Source organism: Lissotriton vulgaris, chromosome 9 (assembly GCF_964263255.1).
Source record: "Lissotriton vulgaris chromosome 9, aLisVul1.2, whole genome shotgun sequence".
Lineage (NCBI taxonomy): Eukaryota > Metazoa > Chordata > Amphibia > Caudata > Salamandridae > Lissotriton > Lissotriton vulgaris.
The window spans coordinates 227,821,226-227,846,412 of NC_141697.1; the positions used below are offsets into that span (position 1 = coordinate 227,821,226).

The 25,187-nt window shown below is 46.4% G+C and overlaps 1 protein-coding gene across 2 annotated transcripts in view; it reads left to right on the forward strand.

Annotated features, from left to right (window-relative positions):
* INO80 (INO80 complex ATPase subunit) overlaps positions 1-25,187 on the forward strand; it is a 545,189-nt gene that overhangs the window by 307,053 nt on the left and 212,949 nt on the right. For both annotated transcript variants that reach the window (XM_086937360.1, XM_086937361.1), the window contains one exon: positions 2,915-3,095. In XM_086937360.1, coding sequence (XP_086793486.1) covers positions 2,915-3,095 — 181 coding nt within the window. The remainder of the gene's footprint in view (positions 1-2,914; positions 3,096-25,187) is intronic.

A 25,187-nucleotide genomic window follows, 5' to 3' on the forward strand; every position in this document is an offset into this window, starting at 1 on the left:
TGTTTATATCTTTGTGGAGGAGACTCTGCAATGTTTTAGTGAGTGTTAACAATGAATACCTATTTTTGTAAACTACACTGTGTGGTTCTTTTTCACTTAACTCATACCAAGATTAAGTACTGGTAAAACAGGCTGCTTTACACTCCTTGTGGACGAAGCATGAAGGCTGCTCCCCACAGCTACCAGTTAGAGAGCTTTCTAAGGTTGTCTAAGACCTCTTAAATCACCATAATGGTTGTCTGGATTAGTGCAGGGTGCTACACTTACATACACGTGCACCATATACTAAGCCATCCTCCTACACTCTGCTCTGAGAGCTGGCTTTGAATACATGGAAGCAGACTGCACGATGGGCAATAGCAACAATCCTCTTATATGGCCTCTTTTTTATGGTGTTAAATCCTAGGCCCTCCAAGGATATTCTCTCTCCCTCTGCAAATGTTGAACCATTTGCCTCCAGATACAGTAACATTATATATGGGTTTTACCTTAATTACCTTTGGGCATAGTCATAGGTTATATGCCTAGCATTATGCTAAACAATGTTAGGTTAAAAATTGGTAAAAAACAAAAGGAGAACAACTCTTTGGGACTGGTGAATTCATTATGTCCCTCTGCAGTTCCAATTCCAGCAAGTCCTTCCTTCTCTGCTCTGATGTACTTAAACGTTCTGGATAGAGCATAATATGAGAAAATGTTACTTTTTTTAACCACAAAGATTACTCTGTATCTACAAAGCTTAATTTTTCAAAACAGGCTCCTTTTTCCATCACATCTGTATTAATATCACTGAAGAACATTGCTCTAAAATGTTGCTCTTGTTGATGTATATTGTATCTCTAGCCCCGTTCTAAATTTGACATTAAACTGCCATAGATGCTCTTACCTAGTCTTGAATGCAATCTATTTGTATGCTTAATGAACGTTTTAAAACCTCCCAGGTTGTCTTAGTAAGATTTTAGTCCTTATATTTGTGCAGATATTCAAAGGTGTTTCTCTCTCCACTCTCTCAGGGAGCCAAGAAATGTAATTGTTGCTCTCTGAAAAAAAAATCTTGTTCTACGGTGCTCTGATGTGCCTTAGTAATAGACGATCCTCGACCTGGTTTTCAAAAGTGGAAATATTTTTTTTCAACTTGAGACATCCTTGGTCTGAGTAAAAAAGATAAAACAAACTCTTGGTTCTCCTTCAGATGCAATTCCCCTTCTCCATATTCTTTTTTATGACCAGTTGCCTGATTGAGTATGGGCTTTTACCTTGTTTACGATAAACATGACCTTATCATGAATGAACCGTTTATCCACTTTATCCTCCTGATGCCTTTCTGATTTGGTCCTTTTTACTTTTACTTGGGCCTTAACTGGCTATGACTTTTCCTGAACCCCTCACATTTTGTCAGCCATTCATCAATTGTTTTTATATTTTTCTGTGCTTGGACCAATTCTCTAAAAACGACTTATCTTATTGAAAAGGCATCAAACAGGGCAGGTAGACAGATATGTCTTTCTTCAGCAGCCGCTCCTTTTAAAAAGAAAAAATATTTTCTCCCCATATTCCACTCAATCAGATGAGCAGCAGATATTATCCCCGCTCTTTTCATTGGGGCTCCTTCTGCAAGCCAACAGGTCAAAGCAGGGATTCTCACCTTACAGAGAGTTTTGCTGCAAAATCCCAATCTACTTCCTGTGTCCCTTCACTCCCAAAACTCAAAACGAGTGGTAATTATAGCTTAAATGGCGCATATAATGCACGTATCACTGTATTTATGGACGTAGCAAGGTCTTCCCATCTGGTACCGAAAACATCCTTCATTCAGCTCTACTGATCTTCATGTTAGTGTACACCACTGTTTCGTTCAGTTTTTAGCATACCCTTTGTCTATCACTCTGTATTGAAAACATAGTATTTCTTTCACGTACCACTTCTTCATCAGTAGGTTGAGCAGAGGATACCTTCTAGTGACATGACAAGTTCCCATGTGGAAATAAAAACAAAAGGAAGTAACTCATAAGGAGGAGCGAAGTGCCATCCGCAGATTTATCAACATGGTGCATTTTAACTTGCATTTCATTTAAAGAGTAACTTTTTATTTTGCAGTTTTGCTGCTGTTATGGATTTATGGACTGCACATCTTTTTTTCTGTTGGAACTTCCTGTTTAGGTGTTGAAGAGAGTGTTCTGACTTTGGGTAGACTAAGGAACAAAAGGGTTGACAGAAAGGCTAAAATAAATTTGACAGAGCTTACACATTTTCTGCAGAAGAAATTATCGTTGCCTGTCCAAGAAGTCTTAACAAAGGATCTCTCTCCTCCTCGCACTTCTCAACTCTTTGCCCCTCCTTTCTTCTCTGTTCATGCAATTCTAATAATTATTCTAGATCCAGCCATAGGGTGGCATTTTCATTCAATTAAATGATTTCACTTCTAGGAATTGCAAGTTTGGTGCACTCGGGTCTTTGCCTTTGAGTCAGGATTACAATTTAGGTGCACATTTTCCAAAGAACCACCATTTTTTACTGACCCGGATGTTGCCAGGTGAAATTAGTGGAGATCTAAAACATAAAATACCACAGTATCTCTCTGGCTTATGAAACTCGTAATGTTGATTCCTATTGCAATTGTGACAAATCAAACCTAGTGCTATCTGTTTTTTCCTGGTGGTATCAATACATGGTGATTGTAAAGATGGGTTGTAATAGATTAGTAATATTATTTTATGTTGATGTTCAGTGGGTAATCTGTGGCAAAAAAATGAAAGGCCAGATTTGAAGACCCATTCTTATGCTGTAAAACTACCTTTAATAATATAAAAACAAATTAATGTTTGTAACATGATTGAAGCAACTGGGCACTAATCTAAAATCTTCTGCTGCCTCAGAGCCTATAAATGAGCTAGTCTGATATGATCTGTTTCAGATGGTTAGCTCTTTTCCTGTCTCTGAAAGCCTCCTACAGGCTCCATCACCTTCGCTCCTGGGCAGAGCAAAAGAAGGAGGAAGACCAACCCACGTCTCAATATCTGCGGAACAAGGATTTACTGCTGTCCATTGACTGGCCACTATCCTTTCCAAATCTTCACAGCTGTGCTGTTCTCCAGGTAAGAGAAGCACTCTACTTTTCCACTCCATATGAAGCTTATTTACTAGTTTGACAGTTCCCAGGAAGCCAGTACTCATTACCTGTAACATTAAGAATATTTTCCTGTTATTCTTATTTGTAATCTTTCTCATTGTTTGGAGCATCTAATGATTCGTGGAGGGTTTCTTAGGTAAAGCGCAAGGGTGTTCTTTAACTTGTGTGGACATGTACAATTTCTAAGTGTTATTTGGTTCAGTTCTTACTTGAAGGTTGGTGGAGTTGTAAGAATTCTAAAAGGCGATTTAATTTTGGTTTTCTTAAACGCTGATGATGTCTGCAGAGCATTTCAAAGGAGTTTGATTGCGAGTCTATAAAGCTGAACTCTAGTCATTCGTAAAATCATTTAGGTCTGGATAAAGGGAATGAGAGGACTCCATGCGTCTCCACTGATTTTCTGTGCTCTGTTCTGGAGTAATCTCTAAACTACAGATGTATGCTTTGCTCATTCTTCCATCTAGAGGTTGGGGTCAGCAGGTTCAACTTCTTTTTCTCGCAAAGTTCACAGCACAGTTAGCTGGAAAGGTTTGGACTGATTTTAAGTGAACTCAATGATGGGAGCAGCTGGCATCTGTAGATTTGGTGAAACAAGTTCATTATGTCTAACAGTTATTTTGTTCCTAGCTTCATATGCTGTACATATCCTGCTACCTAGTATTCTGATTGGAAAAATGTAATTTATTTTTTTTCCGTTGTCATTGTAGACATTAAGCATCGGAGAGTCTACATGGAGACCCTCCTTTGACTTTGAGTAGTTCATCATCTTTATCGTCAGCAGACGCATTTTAATACAAGAGCATACAAGGGTAAAACACTCGGTTATATAATGATTATATATGAGGGAACATTTAGGGTTAAAAAAGGCATTTCAATACAGCATTCATTCAAAGAGGTGCAAACATGTTTTTTAAAGTCCAGGATCTAAAGTGCTTTTGTGGCAATACTATAAAGACATTGAGAAGTATAATTGGAAGAAAGGGTAGACTACAAAGATCTGCATAGTGGCAAGAGAAATGGGAAAAGATTATTAGCCACTTGTACTGCCATCTCCCACCTCTGCAGTTAGCTTATACGTATGTTACCTATCTCCCCTTAAAAACTACCTAAGCATATTGGTTGACTTGATGAAGGGAATGTTGTATGATTAATATTGATCCCATAATTTGATTGCTCGTTTTGATATTTAGCCCGCAAAAAGGAGGGGGGGAAGGGAAGTTTGATAAATATTTTTGGCGAAACTGGGGTTGTGAAATTGTGATCCAGAAAGTGTTGTTGGTGGTCAACACTGTTGCAGGGTGTATACAGAATACACATTGTTATATTATTCCCAGGTGGTTCAAAGGCTATGAAATGAATTCCCTTGGATTGATAAGCATCAGCTCTGTACCCAGTGCATGATAGTTGACCTTAATGAGGCTCAGTGGAAGGCTGGTGGAGAGTTGAAGCTTAATACCTTCACAATACGGAGACTTTGTACACCAAATTAAATGGATAAGCGATTGGGTTTTAAATACCATTGAATAAGTAGCCAAGCCCAAACAATTATACAAATGTAGAAGGCAGGAGTTCAGAGGAAGAAGCTTTCTATGTCCCACAGTTCCAATCCATGAAGGAGCAGCTTGCTATTTAAGATACTAATGTCCATGGCTTACAGTAACGAACGCCCTCCCAAGACCAAATGGCATCTCCCAGTTCGCCTGAGAGAACACCATGTGGAGAGCTCACATCAAAATCAAAATAGACTAGGGCCAATTGGACCTTCGGGATCCCAAGTGTAAGGTTCTAATATAGCGGTGTCAATTAAGACCTTGATATCCATTGAGTTAAGGCAGGCAGATCCAAACATTATACTTGCCTTGGTGTAAAAAAGGCTTGATCTCCGCCTCATCACTCTGAAACATTCAAACAAAGATGATCTCAGAGAGAAGGTCACTTTGGTATGAGGACTAGGACACCTCAAAACAGCATGATCTCAAACACGTATGAAAGCCCAGGCAGTATATATATATTTTTTTAGGCAAAAAGATCTGGTATGTGTATTGTATGTGTATTGGCATTTATATAGCGCACTACATACCCGTAGGGTCCCAAGGCGCTTCGACCGCTGCGAAACCCTTCCTGGCTTCCCTGAGAGATGGTCCCTTAATGGGTATCTCCAGGGTGAGACCAGGCATCCCCGGCGGTCTGGTGGGGCCGTTAGTGAAGATGAGGCAAGCTAATGCCCAGAGTTGCCGAGTGTGATCGCTGATCAGAGTGGGCACCGAGGCGAGAGAATTATCGAGTCCGCTGACCCTGGTCCAGAAACCTGCCGCGCCGGGAATCGAACCCTGGTCCCGGGCCGTCCTCTGCTCTCGGGTCTGCCGCCTCTAACCAGTGAGCCACACTACTTCATATCGCTTCAAAAAATAGCAACCAACATCTCTTAGCCCACAACATTTTTTCTATTGATAGTGGGAAGAGCTGAATGACCTTTTTCAAGAAGAAATGTATACTCATTTGGGCATCGTCACGGCATGACCTCCTGATAATTGTTATACAGTAATACAATGGAGTAATCCAAACGTCTGCCAACAAGTGCCTATAATTCTGCAACGGCCACATTGCTTGTCTCACCCTGCTCAGGAGACTCGCACAGTCATCAAACTCCATCACATGCTGACCTTCTCAGGTGGGGGAATGTCAGCACTTTGCAGCGCAGCTGCAGTCCCTTGAAAGCATATACTGTGCGCCATTTGTCTCTTTGGCCGGAACTTCCTGAAATCATAAAATACCAAGTGTAGGAAAGATCCCCTTTTTGACATAATTAACCCCACTTTTTACTTGGCATTCAATGCAATTTTGACTGAGAGTGCACTGGGGTCCTGCTAACTAGGTCCCCAGTGCCATATCTCTCCCAAAACGGTACAATTTCCCCTAAATTTGGCAATATCTTTGGCACCCCTGTACGCCCCTAGTAAATGGTACCCCAAGCACCTAGTGCATTTGTACCAAAGATAGTCCCTAAGGGCTGCAGTATGTATTGTGCCACTCTAAGGGACCCCTCACCTAACTCATGCAAACTGCCATTGCAGGCAGCTTGTCTTGTTGCAGACAAAAGTGAAAACACAACATGGCACACAGCCCTGTGTGCAACGCCTACAGACACTGCATACAGTATATATGTCACCCCTACAGCACGCCTTCAACTCTAAGGCAGGGTGCACTATACTGCATTTGTGGACATATCTGCATGAGCAGCTGTTCCCCTGTGCTGGACATTTCAATTATTGCCAGAAAAAGTGACCAAGGAAGCCATTTTAAGAACATGTGCTGGACTCTGGTGAAAATGAGTTCCACCGCTACATGATGGCTTCACTGAAACAAAAGATGTTTGGCATCAAACATCTTGTATTAATGAACTCACACTGATTGCAGTGATGGATTTATTAATACATGCACCCAGAGGACACTTTGGGGGTACCCCCTGAAAATTTACCAACGGCTAGTGTGCTGGCTGTGCGGTCTTGACCACCCTGCCACCAAAGACGACGTCCTGACCTCCAGGGGTGAGGGCCAACGCTCTTACAAGGTCAGAAACAAAGCCTGCTCTAGTGGACTGTGTTTACACCCCCTTCTGGCAGGATTACCTGTAAATTTGCATTCCAAGTTAGGGGGCTTCAAAGAAACCGCCGCCTCTGGTATGTGAGTCTGGCTTCCCTCAAAAGGATGTCACCCCCCCTTACCAGGGCCCATTTGGTCTCTCTGGACAGGACGGAAAATTAGTAGTCAGAGAGGCATGTTCCCCTTCAGGCTAGTTCCACGCCTAAGGTGGGCTACCTGATGTGAACACAAAATGTCAGAGTCTGCCATCGTGGAGATGGCAGAATTAGGAACTCTGTGACAGGGTTATGCCCACTTTCCGCTGGAAGTGGTCATATAGGGGGCGTAGTGAGCCCAGGGATAAGTATCTCATTGGCTACTACCCTACACTCCTCTAATGCCTTAGTATTTAGGGCAGCCCCTGGCATCAGGAAATCGGATCCTGCAGACCTAACAGAAGAAGACGGACGCTGAAGATTTACAAAAGCAAGACTATAAGACCAGCATCTGATTCGGCACCAATCCTGCCGGCCTGTCTGCTGTCCTCGACAGTTGCCCAAAAGAAGAAGAGTCTTCCTGCAGCTGCCTGTGCCTCCAGAGGGCCGGGAGGACTTCTAGTCTTCAACTAGAGACCCAGGAACTCCTGTGGAGTAGCGGAGCTGCTCTCCAGCATCCTTCATGCACCCCAGAAGACCTGCAAGGACTCTGGACTGCCAAAAACCTGACACCAGAAAGAGCCACTGCACCTGTGACCGCTGGCCTGAGTTGAATTGGTGCCCAACAGTGCCAGCGTGGCCCACAGACCCTCAAGACTTTAAGCCCTCCTTGGGTTTCTCAGCTGTGGACTTCTGACGACGCCTGCAGCCTCTTTGTGCAGGCCCCCTCTACCGCGAGTGTCTCCAGTTGCGAAAACCAAACGCCTGTGACCACCTCTGTACCTGGCCGCCCACGGTCCAAGGACCAAAGGTGTCCTCATGTCCCCATTGAAAGAACTGAGCCCCCCTGTTAGTTCAAGAAGACCGGTCCCCCATTTCAGGTCTTTTCGACCAGACCGATCCCCTTTGACTACCATTGGGCACCTGATGCTATATTGCACCCCTGCACCCGGCTGCCTCAGTGGAGCCCGAGGTGACCTGCTGGTGCTGCCTTGGACCCACCCCAATACTCACCTTAAGTCTAGGAGAGTAGACTTGTAAGTTGCTCTGAAGAACTTATATGCAATATTTGTTTTTCCGCCATAGGATAACATCACCACCTCGGAAAATTCCACTGTCACGTTTTGAAAACTAAAAGTATTTTTACTTCGAAACATACTTACTTGATCGTTTTAATTTTGGGGGCTAAATATTTTTAGCTATTTTTATAAATTTGTGTCTATCTCCTTATTGAGTCTTATGTACCAGTAATAGACTGTGTGTGTATTGCAGATGTCTAAAACTTCTCTTTGATACGCCTGAGGCTGCTCGACCACGCTACCCCCTAAGAGAACACATTGGGGATTTCTCGAGTAAGCCCCTGTCCAGTCATAAGGGAAACATGGACTCTTTGCATAGTATAACTTTTCTTGGTATACTGTATAAAGAGCCAGCTTCCCACACTAGGAAGAAAAAGAACGCTGACACTTGTGAGCCTTAACCTCTATACAATGTTGGAGATACGTTTTTTCTATCTTCTCAGTTCCTACCTTCTCACCTTTTTGTCAATAAATTAAAAGCACGCTTTTTTGGACTGTTAAACATAACCCAATCGATGATTCTTGTAACTTTCAGAAAGCACCTTTCTTCAGCTTGGAAAATCCCTCTGTTTTTTGATTCTCTGTAACTAAAATCTTTCTGTGCAGATCCCTTTCAGTGTTATTCTCTTTAAGGATCTGTTTAGTTTGACAGTGTTCCAGAGTTTGAAGTCTGACCAGTTTGTAACTCCCAAATATGTAGAGGGGAAGCTACAGTATCTCATTGACTGAAAGGGTTACCCTTTCAGTGCATGATCCTGAGAAGATACTGCTACTGTTCACGCTTCTGCATTGGTCCACCCAGAGCAACAGAGAGGATTGGGGTACTGGCATGCAACAGAGCGCTTGTGGAACTCGTCCCGTCCCTCATGGGAGCCTTGCATGTGGTCATTAAAGCCATCGCATGCAGGCTACTGTGGGTGGGGGAGTGTCAGTACCTGGCGGCTCTTGTCTCGCTACTCTGTCTATGCTCTTTGTATACTCTCTACGTATTCATGATGCTTGCTGTACTTGCAATTTGTCTCTTTGACACGATGTTCTGAAATTCCATAATGCCATGAAGCTAGTTAATGAAAGCCAATTCCAGTCCAAGATGACTGCCTTCTTGTTGTCTTCTATGCCCTGCAGCCCTACTCTGGGTGGAGAATTTCAATCAATCAATCAAGATATTTGTATAGCGCGCTACTCACCTTGAGGGTCTCAAGGCGCTTGGTGGGGGGGGGGGGTGGGGGGGGGGGAGGGTCCGCTACTGCTCGAACAGCCAGGTCTTGAGTTGCTTCCTGAAGGAGAGGTGGTCTTGGGTCAGACGTAGGTCAATGGGGAGGGAGTTCCAAGTCTTGGCTGCCAGGTAGGAGAAGGATCTTCCTCCCATGGTGGCTCTTCGAATGCGTGGAACGGCGGCAAGGGCGTGGCTGGTCGATCGTAGCTGGCGGGTGGGAGTGTAGAAGGTCAGGCGGTTGTTGAGGTACCTGGGGCCCAGGTTGTGGAGGGCCTTGTGTGCGTGGGTGAGGAGTCGGAACGTGATTCTCTTGCTGACGGGGAGCCAGTGCAGGTCTCTCAGGTGTCCGGAGATGTGGCTGTGTCGGGGGATGTCCAGGATGAGTCATGCGGAGGAGTTCTGGATGCGTTGGAGTCTTTTCTGTAGTTTGGCTGTGGTTCCGGTGTAGAGGGTGTTTCCGTGGTCCAATCAGCTGGTGACGAGTGCCAGGGTGACCGTCTTCCTGGTTTCGATGGGGATCCATCGGAAGATTTTTCGGAGCATGCGTAGGATGTTGAAACATGATGAATTTCAATACTTCTGAATTGTTCCTGTAAAAAGAGGGGCTGTTGAACACTTCTTCGTGCTGCAATGCATTTGGAAATACTTTTTCATCAGGTTTTTCACCCACTGGTCCTAGTTTTATCCCTGGGTTTTTCTCTCCCACTCTTAAAATTTCTATTCTGCCATATTTTGCTCCAGTATCCACTTTCTTCAAGCTTCTTTCTCCCCTCAAGTCCTCTCCTTCAGTTTTAGAATACTTATTTTTGGCTGTAGTCTCCAGGAGGTTTTTTTGTTGCAAATATTTCCTCCTTAGGGCTTTTTCTGGAAACCTTTTTCCCTGTTCCCTCAATAATTCCGGTTTAGAGGTGCTGTAAGGAAAGCACCAGGGATCAATGTAAAGGAGGATGTTGCCTGCACCACCAGACTCTCCAAGGAAAGATGGGCAGTTAGTCATATTAATGCCACCAGCTGCTAAGCTATGATTGCTGGTGACTTGAAGGTTCACCACTGGAGATGTAGTAGGCTTGCCCCACTCTGTTAAAACAAGCTTTAGTGATACCTTGCTGATCAGCAGCAGAGGCTCAGAGGCTGAATGCCAGTTGCAAAATTTCTGTCAGGATACTTGGTTTGTTTTCCTTTGGGGGCAAAGATAGTTCTAGCGCCTCAGTGTATAGGAAACTGGCTCTTTATATAGTATATCAAAAAAGGAATATATTGTGCAAAGAATTAAGGCATTTCCTTATAAGTGGACAGGGGTTTGCTCTAGCAATCCTAAGGTGCTCTTCTAGGGGGTAGTGTGGTCAAGCAGCCTCAGGCTTTTCAGAGAGGAGTGTTAGACATCTGCAAATACACACAATAGTCAATAAATTATGCACACAACTCATGAAGAAGATCCACACCAATTAATAAAAATAATATGTATATTTATATATATTTAGGCACCAGACTCCATAAAATCAGGTGAGGACGTTTTGCAAGAGACATTGCATTTTTCAAAAGCTGAAATGTTATCCTATGTGAGGAAAAACGAGTATGGCACTCAAGTAGAGTACAGCAACTCGCGAGACTAATCTCCTGGACATAAGGTGAGTATGGCGCAAGGGGCAAGGCTGCACCAGCAGGTCACCTCGGGCAGCCTGGTGCAGTGGTGCAATACAGCGTCCGGTGGCCAATGTTAGTCAATGGGGATCAGTCAGTGTGAAAAGAGGCTGTAGGTTTAGACTGGGAGGCCAGTCAGGCTGAACAAACCAGAGGGTTTAATTCTTGCAATGCTAGCAGACGTGGTGCAGAGGGTCTTTGAGGTGTTTGGTTTCTTCTTCTGGGAGTACTCGTGGTGGAGTGGGCCTACACACAAAGGTTGTAGGCACGGTCTGAGAGTTCACAAGGGGTGAAACCAAAGTGGACTCTGTCTCTTGAGGGCTTGGGGTCCTTGCTGACACTGTTAGCCCTGGCACCGTCTGGTTTTGGCAGTTTTGGAGTCCTCGCAGTTCTTCTTTGGGTGCCCGTAGGATGCAGCAGAGCAGCTGTGCTGCTCCAAGGGAGTCCCTGGGTCTTCAGTCAAGACAGGCAGTACTCCCAGGCTTTGGAAGAACGACAGCATGCACAACTTTGTGCAATTCGATGGGGAACAGCAGAAGGCCGGCAGGGCTGGCGGCAAGTCAGTTGCTCTTCTGTCTTTTCTTTCCAGCTTTTCAGTGACTTCCTTCTTTGTAGGTCAGCATGATCTGCTTTTCTGGTGCCATGGGCTCCCCTACATACTGAATTTAGGGGTGTTAGGGGAGTGTAGGGTAGTAGCCAATAGGCTACCTACCTCTGGGGTCACTATTGCCCCCTGTATGGCCACTTCCTGTGGGAAGTGGACATAACACTGTCCCAGAGTTCCTAAGTTTGCCATCACCAAGATGGCTAACTTTGCAAAGTCACTTCCACTTTAAGGAGCCCACTTTAGGAGTGGTACTAGCCTGAGGGTGGACACGCCTATCAGACTATCAAATTTCTACCCCTGTCCAGGTGCCAAAGGGCTTTGGACAAAGGGGATTGACTTCCTCTCCTGTGAGGGAAGCCAGATTCTCATACCAAAGGCGGTGGGCTCCTTGAAGCTCCCTAGCCTTGGAATGCTAATTTGCAGGTCATCCTATGGGAGGGGATGTAAACACCCTCTGTCTGAGCAGGCTTTGTTAATTACCTCCTGAGAGCAAAGGCCTTCACCCTAGTGGGTCATAAACATGTCTCTGTTGGCAGGCTGTTAAAAACCAGTCAGTTAGCACACCAGTAACAGATTTTTAGGGGTGCCCTCTGTGTTCATACATTAATAAATCCAACTCTGGCATAAGTTTGGGTTTATTAATACGAGATGTTTGATACGGAACATCTCTATTTTCAGTGCAGCCATCATGCAGCTGGGGAACTCGTTTTCACCAGTGCCCAGCACATGTTCTTAAAATGGCTTCCCTGTAAACTTGTAATGGCAGCAAGGGAACTGACTAGCACAGGCGGACATCTGTTCATGCTGTTATGCCCTCACATATAGTATAGTGCACTCTGCCTTTGGGCTCTAAGGTCTGATGTAAGTGTGACTTACCTATACTGCATGCAGTTTCTGCAGGCATGGCACAAACAGATATGTTATGTATATATCTAGCTAGCACATCTTAATGGTCCTGTTTAGACAAATGTTATGAAAGTGAATTATGTATAGGGAGCCTCCCAGTAATGAGTTGTGCCCACAACTATCAATAATTCTGCTCTGTAGAGGCCTAGTGCACACTAGGTCTGACCGGGAGCTCACCAGAAGTCCCTAGGGTTTCAAATTTTTCAACCAATCAATTTACAATGAAATCACCCAAAACTGTTTCATATGAATAAATTCAAAACTCTTTATATTCATTTAACTCTTTTTAGTGAAATTATACACATCTATATTCATTTAAATCATGAATGATGTAGTAATGAAAAGTGACCTCAACCTTCAAAATCAAATCAAATTAATACAATTGCACAGTGATATTTAGTAACAAAACATAAACATGTGTGATAACATTTCCCAATGCATTTCGGGTCTACTACGACCCTTCTTCAGGGGAGTGCAATTCTGTACAACGAATTCTATCTTGATGTTTGGAAAAACATAAAACGTCACATCAGTTCCGTGTTGGGCACTGTAAAAATAATGAGATTTCCCAATGTATTAAACTGCATATACATAAGGTAAAATCTAGAATTAACACTATAGTCCATGTGCACCAGAGCGAAATGTGTTGTAAATAGGAAGGGTAAAAATAAATAAAAGTGTGCACCGAGGTGAAAGTTGTAAGAGAAATTGATCGTCAACAACCTCCCTTTGTGCGGAAAATTGAATAAGTGTAAATATGTGAATAGAACCTACACCCACACCGAGAGTGTGTCGTGATAGTGATAAGATAATGAGAATGTCTACCTGACTGCAATATTATCCAAATGACCACGTATCTAAGACGGGTCTAATGAACCGGGATTGACTTGGTCTGCCTCTGAGGGAAATCTGATAAAAAAATGTACTGAGGGTTACAACTAAACGAAGTAGGTAAAAAACAGATATGTGCCATGTCATGTTTTCACTTTCGTCTGAACGAAGAACGAAGAATCGCAGCCTGCAGTGGCAGTCTGTATGTGTTTGGTGAGTGGTTCTTTAGGGTGGCATAATTCGTGCTGCAGCCCTTAAGGACGCTCTTTAGCCTCCTCTATCTAGGTACCACTTACTAGGGACTTACAGGGAGGGCCAAAGGTATTGCCAATTGTGGTAGAATTGCACAGTTTTGGGAAAGAAATCTTGCACTGGGAACCTGGTTAGCAGGAACCCAGTGCGCTTCCAGTCAAAAATCACATTAAATACCAGGCAAAAAGTGGGGGTGACCATTTCCAAAAGGGGCACTTTCCTACACAGTTGCCTTTCTAAAGCTGCCTGTAAATTACACCATATCCTCTGAAAGACCCTCAGGGAGTATTTTATGTGTACATCTGGGAAAGTATCTAGTACTTGCCATTTGCGGCGCAAGATAATCAACAGTGTCTGTTGTCACAGTAGAGAGATTTCCCTGATCACTGCTTTAATCTTCATCATCGTTTACTGTGACAAGCATATCTGAAAGAAACACGTTAGTGATAGATTCCTTACCTTAGAAATCCCCCCAGGCGTCAGACTGGATGCAGAAAGTTTTCATCAGCAATACCCCTGCACCTCTGTAGGCGTTGTCATGCGGCTCCACGTATGTCGCTGGCGTCGTAGTCGCCGAGATGACGTCGCTGAAGCTACTTAGATGCGCCCACGCGCGCTGATGTCAGTTCTTTGTTTTTCCGCGCCAGCAAGCGCAGATCCGGAGAGAGCGGTACCCCCAGTCACTTTTTGACTGAGTTATTTTTGGGACTTTTTTCTCTGTGTTTTTGAGTCTTTGACTTCTGGTGTATAGGAATTCCCAGTTTTAAGTCTTGTGTGGCTTGTCCCCGCACAATGTCCATGACGGACCTGCACCGTGAGTGTCTCTACTGCTTGGGGCGCGACCACGAGTCGTGCCCCGAATGCTGGGCCATGGCTTCGAAAACTTTGCGGGAGTGGTCCCGAAAGTTGCTGGAGACCTGAGACTGGTCGCGGAGCCGCCACAACTACCATCTTTCGTCAAAGTCTTCGCACTCTGAATCAGGTAAGTTGAAGCACAAGAAGTCGAAGAAGCGTCGACTATCTTCGCCTTCCCCTAGCCTGTTGCGTGACAAGCTGAGTCGGCGGGTAGTCCCACCCCTGCGGCTCCGGCGGATTCTGCGCAGTCGCCGAAGGCCGACTCGCCCTTCGTGGGTCCATCAGCGACTCCAGCCCAGCTACAGGACTTCCTGTCTGCCATGGCTTGCTTTTTTGGCCCATCTGGCCCTGCTGAAACGCCTTCGGGCCCCGTGGGTCCGACTGGGAGTCCTTGCTCTTCTTTGTCGCCGGCTTAGGCCCGACGTCGTCGACGACTCCGGTCTCGGCGCCGCAAGACCCCCATGGATCCATGCATGGATCCCAGCCGATGTCGGTTGGCCTTGTCCGACCTCCATCGACATCTTCGGCACTGGCGTCGGCTGGCTCCATGGCCGACGCCGTCTCCGGCTTCCACCCTGACGTGGAGACAGCGCCGAACCAGTGTTGATAGACGCCGATACCGACGCCAATGGGGAATTTCTATCACTTTCTCCATCCGCTTCCCTCTTTTCCACCTTCCCAGCAGGTTGGGGAGGAAGGGGAGGACTGGGAGGGGTCTGGGGAACCTCTAGCAGCCCAGTGCAAGTTACACCCGGACTGGGAAGAGGATTTGGAGGTTGCAGGTGACATGGATTTTACTCCAGGACCTCGCTCACCGTCTCCTTTTACCGTGGCTACGTAGGAGGGTGGCACATATTCTGTGTGTTGCGTAGAGCAGCCGAGGCGCTCACCTCGAGCTCCCTATGGTTGCCGTCAGGACTAACCTCCTGACAGAAGTGCTCCGGCCAGCGTCTTCCTCTACGGAGCCGTTGCTGCCCTTTAATGACGCACTTTCAGACGATCTTTTGGGAACCTGGTCCAGGCCCAACACGGGCTCCTGTGTATAAGAATGTGTCCCGACGTCATCGACCGGCCCCGGGCGACCCCATTTTCCTCTCCCAACACCCTACCCCATAGAGCTTGATTGTCCAAGCCTCTGCTTCCCAAGCGCATTCCCTTCCGCACCTCCATATAGGGAATCCTAGAAACTGGAACAGTTTGGAAAGAAATAGTTTACTTCCGCCAGTTCAGGGTTGCGGTTTGTGAACACTGCATGCCTCTTGGGCTGTTACTCCCATTCTGTTTGGGACACGGTTGCGCAGGAGCTGCCTCAGTGTCCGGAGGAGGCCTGGACGGTGCTCTCCCACGCTATTGCTGATGGGATAGACACAGCCAAGTTCACAATTCATTGTGGCCTTGACACCGCCGACTCGCTAGTCAGGGCGATTTCCACAACAGTGTCGCTACGCCGCCACGCCTGGCTGAGGACAACAGGCTTTTCAGAACACTCTGATGGACATGCCCTTTAAAGGCACTCGCCTTTTTGGTGACAAGGCAGACAGTGCAGTTGGAGAAGTTTAAGGACTCACTGGCTACGGCCAAGTCCTAAGGCCTTTCGACCACGCGCACTTCTTCCGCTTCTGCTTTTCGCTCCTTTCGTGGCCAAGGAAGGGGCACCCAAACACTTTTGTTTCAGAGCCACTGGCCTGCAACTGAATTCAGATAAAACAGAAGTCCTCATCTTAGGTACCTCCCCCTCCGCATGGGACGACTCTTGGTGGCCAGAAGCCCTTGGAAAAGCACCCATCCCGACAGACCATGCACGGAACCTGGGCGTCATCCTGGATTCCTCACTTTCAATGAACAGACAAGTCAACGCCGTCTCCTCATCCTGCTTCAACATTCTTCGCATGCTCAAAAAAACATTTCGTTGGATCCCCACCGAAACTAGGAAAACGGTCACCCACGCTCTGGTCACGAGCCGACTGGACTATGGAAACACCCTCTACGCCGGGACTACCGCTAAACTCCAGAAAAAACTCCAACGAATCCAAAACGCCTCAGCCAGGCTCATATTAGACATCCCGCGTAAAGAACATATCTCTGGTCACCTGAAAAACCTCCACTGGCTTCCCGTCAATAAGAGAATCACTTTCCGGCTCCTTACCCACGCACACAAAGCACTTTACGAAATCGTACCAGAATGCCTCAACACACGACTGTCCTTCTACGCCCCCTCCCGCCAGCTTCGATCTTCCAACCAAGCCCTTGCCAATGTACCTCGCATCAACAAGACCACCATGGGAGGTAGATCCTTCTCCTACCTGGCAGCTAAAACCTGGAACTCACTTCCCACCTACCTTCGCCTTACCCAGAACCACCTAGCATTCAGAAAGCAACTTAAAACGTGGATATTTGACAAGTGATTCCCTACCCCTCCTTAAGCGCCTTGAGACCCTCTGGGTATGTAGTGCGCTATATAAATTCTCCGACTTGACTTGACTTGACTTGCGCAGCAACAGTCTCGGCGCAGCCAGGGACATGGGACCCACCGAGCTGGATCACGGGGCCAGCGGGCGGGTCAGTCCACAACCTTCCCTACTGCCACTTCCTCCAAACCTTCCTAGTCTGGTGTTTCAGGCCCACCAAACGCTAGTGGGTGGCAGGATTTGCCATCACCTCCCCCACTGGCACACCATCACTTCGGACATGGGGGTTCTGCAGATAGTCCGACGGGGCTACTCCCGCCCCTTCGAGACTACCCCTCCAGCCATGCCACCTCAGTCCCATCGCATGTTGGAGGATCACTTGGCACTTCTTCAGCAGGAAGTGGGCCATCTGGGTTCAAGGGGGCCATCTGCGCGTTTTAATGCCAGAAGTAGGTTGTGGTTGTTACTCCCACTACTTCCTCGTTCCAAAGAAGGACAAGGACCTGCGTCCTATCTTAGGCCTTCGGAACCTCAATCGCTTCCTCCGGAAGGAGAAGTTCAAGAGGCTCACACTTGCCCAGGTCTTGTCTGCCCTAGACCCGCAAGACTGGTTGGTAGCAGGACGCTTATTTTCATATCCCTGTCCTGCCGGCCCACAGGCGTTACCTGCGGTAGGCCACGAGCATTTTCAGTTCACCGTTCTCCATTCTGGCCTTACCAGAGGCCCTCGGGTGTTCACGAAGGTGATTGCTCACCTGCTCAGATCAGGGGTTTCAGTATTCCCCTATCTCGACGACTGGCTGTTGAAGGCAGGCTAACTTCAGGCAGTCATCTCCCACCTCCAGACTACGGCCGACCTCCTGCATTTGCTGGGGTTCTCCATCAACGTACCTAAGTCGCACCTGATTCCCTCTCAGAAGCTCCTTTTCATCGGAGCAGTTCTGGATACGGCACAGTTTCGGGTTTATCCTCCTGAACAGCGAGTCTGGGACATTCAGGCTATGATTCCAATCTTTCTGCCTTTGTCCTGGGTTTTGGTCAGGATGACCTTGAAGCTGCTTGGCCTCATGGCATCCTGCATTCTGCTGACCAATCATGTCAGATGGCATATGTGGGCTCTGCAGTGGGACCTGAAGTTCCAGTGGGTGCAGCATCAGTGGGACCTTTCTCGGAGGGCACTGCCCAACAGTTGCAGTGGTGACTCACGAACCAATGTTGGGTCAGCTGCACATCCCTCTCCCTTCCCCAACCGGAGCACACAGTGGTGACGGATGCGTCCCTCCTGGGTTGGGGCGGCCACATGGGAGAGGCAGAGATCAGAGGCCTCTGGTCTCCGGCGGAATCCAGGTTCCATATCAACCTTCTGGGGCTCTGGGCGATCCTTGCACTGAAAGCATTCCTTCCCTCTATCAAGAGGAGAGTAGTGCAGGTGTTCACAGACAACACCACTGCCATGTGGTATTGCAACAAGCAAGGCGGGGTGGGGTCGTGGACCCTATGTCAAGAGACACTGCGTCTCTGGACATGGCTGGAACGTCACAGCATTTCCTTGACAGTTCAACACTTGGCAGGTTCTTTGAACAACAGGGCGGACAAACTCAGCCACAGGTGCATGATGGATCACAAATGACGGCTTCACTCAGAGGTGGCGCAAGGTCTCTTTCGACAGTGGGAAGAGCCTTGGTTAGATCTATTCGCCACCGAAGAGAATGCGCAATGTCATCACTTTTGCACGTTGGAATTTCTAAGGCGGCACTCGCTCGCAACGCTTTTTGTCACGAGTGGAGCTGCGGTCTTTTGTATGCCTTTCTGCCTATACCACTTCTACCCTGAGTGCTGAAGAAGATCAGGCGCGACTGCCCCCAAGTCAATCTTGTGGCCCCAGATTGGACTTGCAAAGTTTGGTATCCCAAGCTACTCAGTATGAGCATGGATCCCCTATCCGACTGCCTCTTCAGAAGGATCTTCTGTCGCAGCAGCAGGGGACGGTCCTTCACCCGAACCTGTCCAGCCTCCACCTACAATCGTGGAGATTGAGCGGTGATAATTGATTCCTTTTGACTTGCCTCCTGAAGTCTGTGATATCATTCTGGCAGCCAGGCATGCCTCCACTAAATCGGTATACGCCTGCAGGTGGAACAAATATGTGGCATGGTGCACAGCAAAGGCTGTGGATCGCATTTCTGCCCCTCTTTCAGAAGTCCTTTCGGTCCTTCTTTCTTTGACCCAGCAGGGCACTGCTCTGGGCTCTGTCTGCAATTTCGGCCTTTCTCAGGCTCCCTGATCAGCCCTCTCGTTTCAAGTCCCCTGTTGTGAATAGATTACTCAAAGGCATTACTCACCTTTTCCCTCCTATTCCGTTTCTGATGCCGCAGTGGGACTTGAATCTGGTTCTTACCTTTTTGATGTGCGCTACCTTTGAGCAGCTTCACAACTGTACTCTTCGTTTATTGACTTTGAAGACTGCTTTCTTGGTTGCCATCACATCTGCTAGGGGCGTGAGTGAGCTCCAGGCTCTTTCCTGTAAGCCACCATTTCTGTCGGTCCATCCGGACAAGGCTGTGCTTCGCACTCGTCCTTCCTTCTTTTCAAAGGTTGTCACTGCCTTCCACATCTGGCAAACTATCACCTTGGCCACTTTCTTTCCGCCTCCGCACCCTTCCAGAGAGGAAGAGAGGCTCCACCGTCTTGACCCAAAACGTGCGCTCTTATCTTACCTGAATCGCACAGAACAGTTCTAGGTGGATGACCAGCTCTTTGTTGGTTACGTGGGCGCCAAGAAAGGCTGGGCTGTACACAAGGGGACTATCTCCCGCTGGGTTGTCTTGTGTATCAAGGCCTGTTATTCTCTGGCTAAAAAGGAACCTCCAATGGGGTTGCGCGCCCATTCTACCAGGGCGACAGCAGCTACTACTGCATTGGGACGTGGTGTCCTGCAAGACATCTGTCAGGCAGCCACGTGGGCCTCTCTGCACACTTTCACTAAGCATTATTGCCTTGACAGTCAAGTCCGGAGAGACTGCTTCTTTGGCCGTTCTGTTCACCGTGACTCTCTGGTGTGATCTTTGTTCGCAGACCCACCACCGGGGTTGGTATTGCTGGGGTATGTATTCTAAGGAATCCATCACTAATGTGTTTCTTTCAGATGAACAAGTTACTTACCTTCGGTAACTAATATATCTGTAAGAAACATTAGTTAGTGATAGATTCATTACCGCCCCACCCATCCTCCCCATTCTGCAAACTGATTTCTAGGGTTAAGGTCAGCCCTTTCAGGGCCCTAGGTTCAATGTTCCAGTGGTAAGTATCTTTCATGGCTCTGCGTTCCTGGCGCAGAAAGTCGTGTACAGAACTGACGTCAGCGCGCGTGGGCGCGTCTAAGTAGCTCCAGCGACGTCATTTCGGCGACTAAGACGCCAGCAACATACTCGGAGCTGCACAACGACGCCTACCGACGCGCCGGGGTACTGCTGACGAAAACTTTCCAGATCCAGTCTGACGCCTGGGGGTAATTCTAAGGTAAGGAATCTATCACTAACTGATGTTTCTTACAGATATATGGTTACCGAAGGTAAGAAACTTGTTCTTCTATGCGATCTGAGCCAGAATATTCATCTTTAGGAAAGGGCCTAATTTGAAACTCTTCCACCAATATCTGGGGCTTGTGAAGAAAGAACTTTAGTACGGTCTTTGTCTTAGGAAAGGTTGCTGCCTGGTGTAGAGGTATTTTATATTGTTACAATAGTGCTTAAGTGGGTGAGATTGGCAAGACATTTACTGGAAGGGTGACATTCGCTGGTTCGATGGTGGCTTTTGGAAAGCAGAGTGGGAATGAATTCAACCATAGTAGGACTCGGTGGCCCAATTTGGTGCAGTTGATAGTCCAGATGACTCCGAAGGGCTTCAGGGAGCACCAAAGAGATTGAGGTGGATTAGAGCCACCATTGCCTTTGTGAAAGCAGCGATCGCTGTGGGATTAAATCAAGGGGCGGTAAACTTGAGGTAAACCCAAGGACCAGTGTCGGGGTAACCTCAGCCAACTCCGGTTCTGAGGGTGAAGCCAGTTTATGTTGTGGAAATTCGCATGTTTGCTCTTACATCTATCTCTGAAGCACAAATGGAGCTTTGGGGCTTGAGAGTCCCATGCCACAAACAGCTTGGTCTCCTGCTCCCTAGTGGCATGAGGATGCATGAGTGACATTTATTGCGAGACATGGAGTCAGTCAAGTCTCGACCCCCAGAGACAGCAAGCACATCTCATAGGGGATCTGATATGGACATCTGCTTATAGCAGGACTGGAAGTGTTTGAACCCTCATTTTTAGGATGATGGCATCCTGTCAGCACTGCAAATTAAAGTTGGGAGAAAGAAAAATTCATCAAGAGCACTCCAGATCTACATTGAAGGATGGAGATGAAGAAAACGAACTGATGTCAGTGGTCAGGTGTGGTGCTTATATCACTCCAATTATAACATTTCCATGGTGGTTTCTTGCATTGAAACAGAAGTGAGCACCATCTGCTAGTGCGGGAGAGCTAGTTGTACATTTCCACATCCAGTCTTGGACCTGGCGGAGATTGAAGAGGTGAGTAATCTGCAGGTAGATAGAATGTCCCTGAGAAAGATCTGTACTTGTAGGTAGGTAACTTTTTTAGACCAACCAAAACATCAGTCAGGCTAAGAACCACAAGATTAGTCTTGAGTCTTTTATGGCTTCTGATAACAGGTTTTCACCCACAGAGCGAGGCACAAATAGAAATCTTAGTACATCAGTGTTTGGTGACGAGAGAGATTAGAGAAAATTAAGAAGAACACAGAAATAGTACACTGTAAAGAAGCCTCAATAATCAGTTCTCAGCAAAAGAAGGGTGCTCCATTAAAGAGACGCCATGGAACAGTCCTTAATTTCAACGGTGCAAGGTTACCAACAGAAACAAAATAATCAGTGGCAACTGTAATGGCTGGATTTTCTGTTTAGATGGGATCAGCCCCCAGGGGCCCCTGTGACCCAGCCAAAACGTACTCAACCTCCCTTCTTAGATCGTATTCACAATAAGTAGATATACAGATAAATATACAAGTTGCACCTAAGAATGGGGAATAACTATATACATATACAGACTTTCTACAATATCTTATTCACCTCAGTTGGCCTCGCGGTCACCCCGACCCAGACCGTTCTACCCTAGGGCAGATCTGACACACAATCTGGTGCGTCTTCACACGGGCCTGCAGAACCCAATGCTCCCTTTTCCAAACCGTTCGCGATCCTGCGAAACATACACACTAGTTCAACCACCTAGTGTCCTCATTAGCGCAAGCCACAATCCTGTGGGTATAAACACTGGTTTGACCCCCCCAGTGCTCTCATTAACGCCGCGTGTCAAACGACGACCACATTCCTATGAACATCTATATATATATATATATATATTGGGATATTATCTCCGTGGTCTACTCGGAATGAAACTACAATAATAACTTTGGATATGGGTCCAGATTGTATAGTGTACTCGTTGCTTTTGACATCAGAGGTTCACTCACTCCCTATTTGTGTGATTACCACTTACCTGATTGGGATTACTCGTCCATTCATGCGCCTAGCTTTCACCTAGGAGTATCGTTTACCAAGATTGAACATAAGCACCAGGCACACGGTAATTCTATATGAATTAGGGCATTTATTAACCATAAACGTAAATCACATTACTATGCAGCATTACATTTACACAAGAAATAAAAGAGAAAGATTAGGGTGCACGCACTATAAGGATTGGTCGGACTTCACCTGGTTAACGGGAAATCGGGACTCGGCAGTCATCTAGGCTCCTGTCTCGTCTCTGGGTCCTGGCTCGCCTTGCAGTCACCCTCAGCCGTCCCAAGTGCACGTCTGCACCGATAGGCTCAACCTCGTCTGCTCTCCCTCAGGACCTTGGAACCTTGCTGTTTATTAACTACCGTCTCTCTCTCTCTGTATTTAGTGCGCTCCGCGCCACTTCTCGTTCAGTCTATCTCAGAGAGTTTCGGTCTTAAATCTTTCTCCGACTTCAAAGATGGCGGCTCGTCCACCTTGAAAGTGAATAATGGCAGAGATGCTAACGGCTAGATGCCGCCTACGGACTAACTCACTGAAAGACTAACACCTTCGCTAATATCAAAGCCCGTTCCTTCATGGAAATTCACGGCCAGTAACCTGCCGCCCACCAAATTCTTGTACCTCCCCGTACCAAGGACACTTTCCCAGCCGGCCGGCCTGAAGTTGTGTCTTCGGAGTGGAGAAAAATACATTCCTTCGATAAGGGCCAGCCTGAACCGGTTCTCTCCAAGCGAACAACAGCTTAAAACTAAAACATCACACTTGACCTAGAAAGCCTTCTCGAGCTACCAGGCAGAAAGCAAAATGGAGTCTGTCTCGCTTAAGGCCTACGGAGCCCATAATATGCATAGCTCCATGAGAAACAGATCGGCATGTTAGCAAATGAGTAAATCATGACTAATACTTATATATCTAACCCCTCACTTAAATTCATAAGCCTTACTCTAAGGGAAATGGCACGAAAATGCCTTTATATATGTATGACAGGATCCCTGTCTATCGGCCTAATCCCTATGCTATGGAGGTGATAGGCTGAAGTCACTCTCCATCATTCTCCTTCTCCAGAGAGCTAGCAAAAAGACAGCCATAACATTACACCCCTTGACTTCAGTCTATCATCCACAAACTAAATGGAACTAACGTCAGTAGACGAATAATATGAAACAAAACTAACTGATCTACGACTCTTAGTAAGTCTAACAAATTGTAGCAGGGAAGGGATACACTGAATGAAGCAGCAAATCGCTATAAGGGCACAGACAATAATAATAACCCCTCCCAAAATTTGTCGTAAAAAATGCATGTCAGGGAGCCAATTAAAAAGCCAGTCAAAGAAACCCTGATCTATGTGTTCTCTAATTTCTGCCGTCAAGTCGTGGAGTTTATTAATATGGGACTGGATATCTTTAGAATGGTCAGACAAATTAAAACAGCATAGACCTTCAAATTCAGAGCATTCATGCCCGTGTTTTAACAGCAAGTAATCGATGGCCGCACGATTTTGCAAAATAGCTCTACGTTCACCTTGGGAATCTAACAATAAATCTGACAAAACAGTAGAAGTCTGGTTGATCGACTTGACCATCCAGCAAGCCATCTTGCCTATTGTTTTAGCATTATAAACGGCTAATGCAGGAACACCAATAATAGAAAAAGCTAAACCAAGATATTCTGATCTGGAGAAAAGATGAACAGAGGAATCACAGTCTTCATGTAAGGACATTGAGTCACGAACAATACGGGAATGTGAAGGAGGATGTGAAGAAAACATTAGCAAACTCAATCTAGTGATGGCACACGGGCCACCAGAAATATTCGCAGGAATATAGGGCCAAGATGAATTCCCACATGAAAAGAGCCATCCAGCTGGTAACATCATTGAACGATAATGGCTAGTGGCTACAACTAAACTTTTACAGGTCATATTGTTATTCACTGAAAGACATGAATTAGGCAGTCTCTTTGAACACAGTAAACGTTGATGGAATGAAAAAGTAGTAGCTGCTTGAAGTTTCAATCGTATACACTCAGAAATGGCCTTAGGATTACAGGTCATAATGAAACAAAGATCACCAGGGGTAATATTAAAAGTAGTAATTCTGGAATTAATAGGGACATCCAGGTCTGGAAGAAGAGTACATGAGGGACAGAATTCATGGGCCGCGAAATCGCCCAGAATAACATTAGGTCGGGCATTGGATACATTAAATACATAATGTAGAGTTTCAATAGATGCAGGGACAGCAACCAAACAGGTAGCTAAAATGTCAGTGACGGATTTCATGGGGGTAAGGCAAAAATGCAGAGAGTTCGTCACTCGCTTCGCGAGTGTGACCCAAAAATTTGAAGAGGCGCGCCACGCGGACCGCGCGGCTCTTATTGTCCCATCACTCGGCGTCGGTGGATCCTCTCCTCTCCCGGCGTAGCAAGCCAAAAGGAGTCCAACGCCGACACATCCTGCAGCCGCAGTCCAAAGAATGATCTGAAAGAATAGAAACACAGGCCTTAATCATTCTCGTAAGTAACATTTATCAGCCGGGACAGCTTCCCAGCCATCTTTCCCTGGCTTCATCACCAAAACGGTGTTGTCATGACCGGTCGCAATAATATCAGCCTGTTCAGGAGGATTTTTAGGCGATTGCACCCATATTTTAGCTCCAGGAAGATCAGACGATCCGAAGCCTTTTTGTCCTCGCACAGTTAGCAACGTTGGGGCAGAGCCTTTCTTGATCTCACCACTGAATACAGGCATAATCAGTAATTGAGCAACACGGTCAGACTTTTTAATCAACAAATCAGTCACACTGCTATTAAGCAAGAGAACCTTAATCTCTCCCTGATAATCACTGTCGATCACACCACCAAGGACTTGAACACCTTTCAGGGCCAGGCCAGATCTAGGGGCAATTAATCCAAAACTACCAGCAGG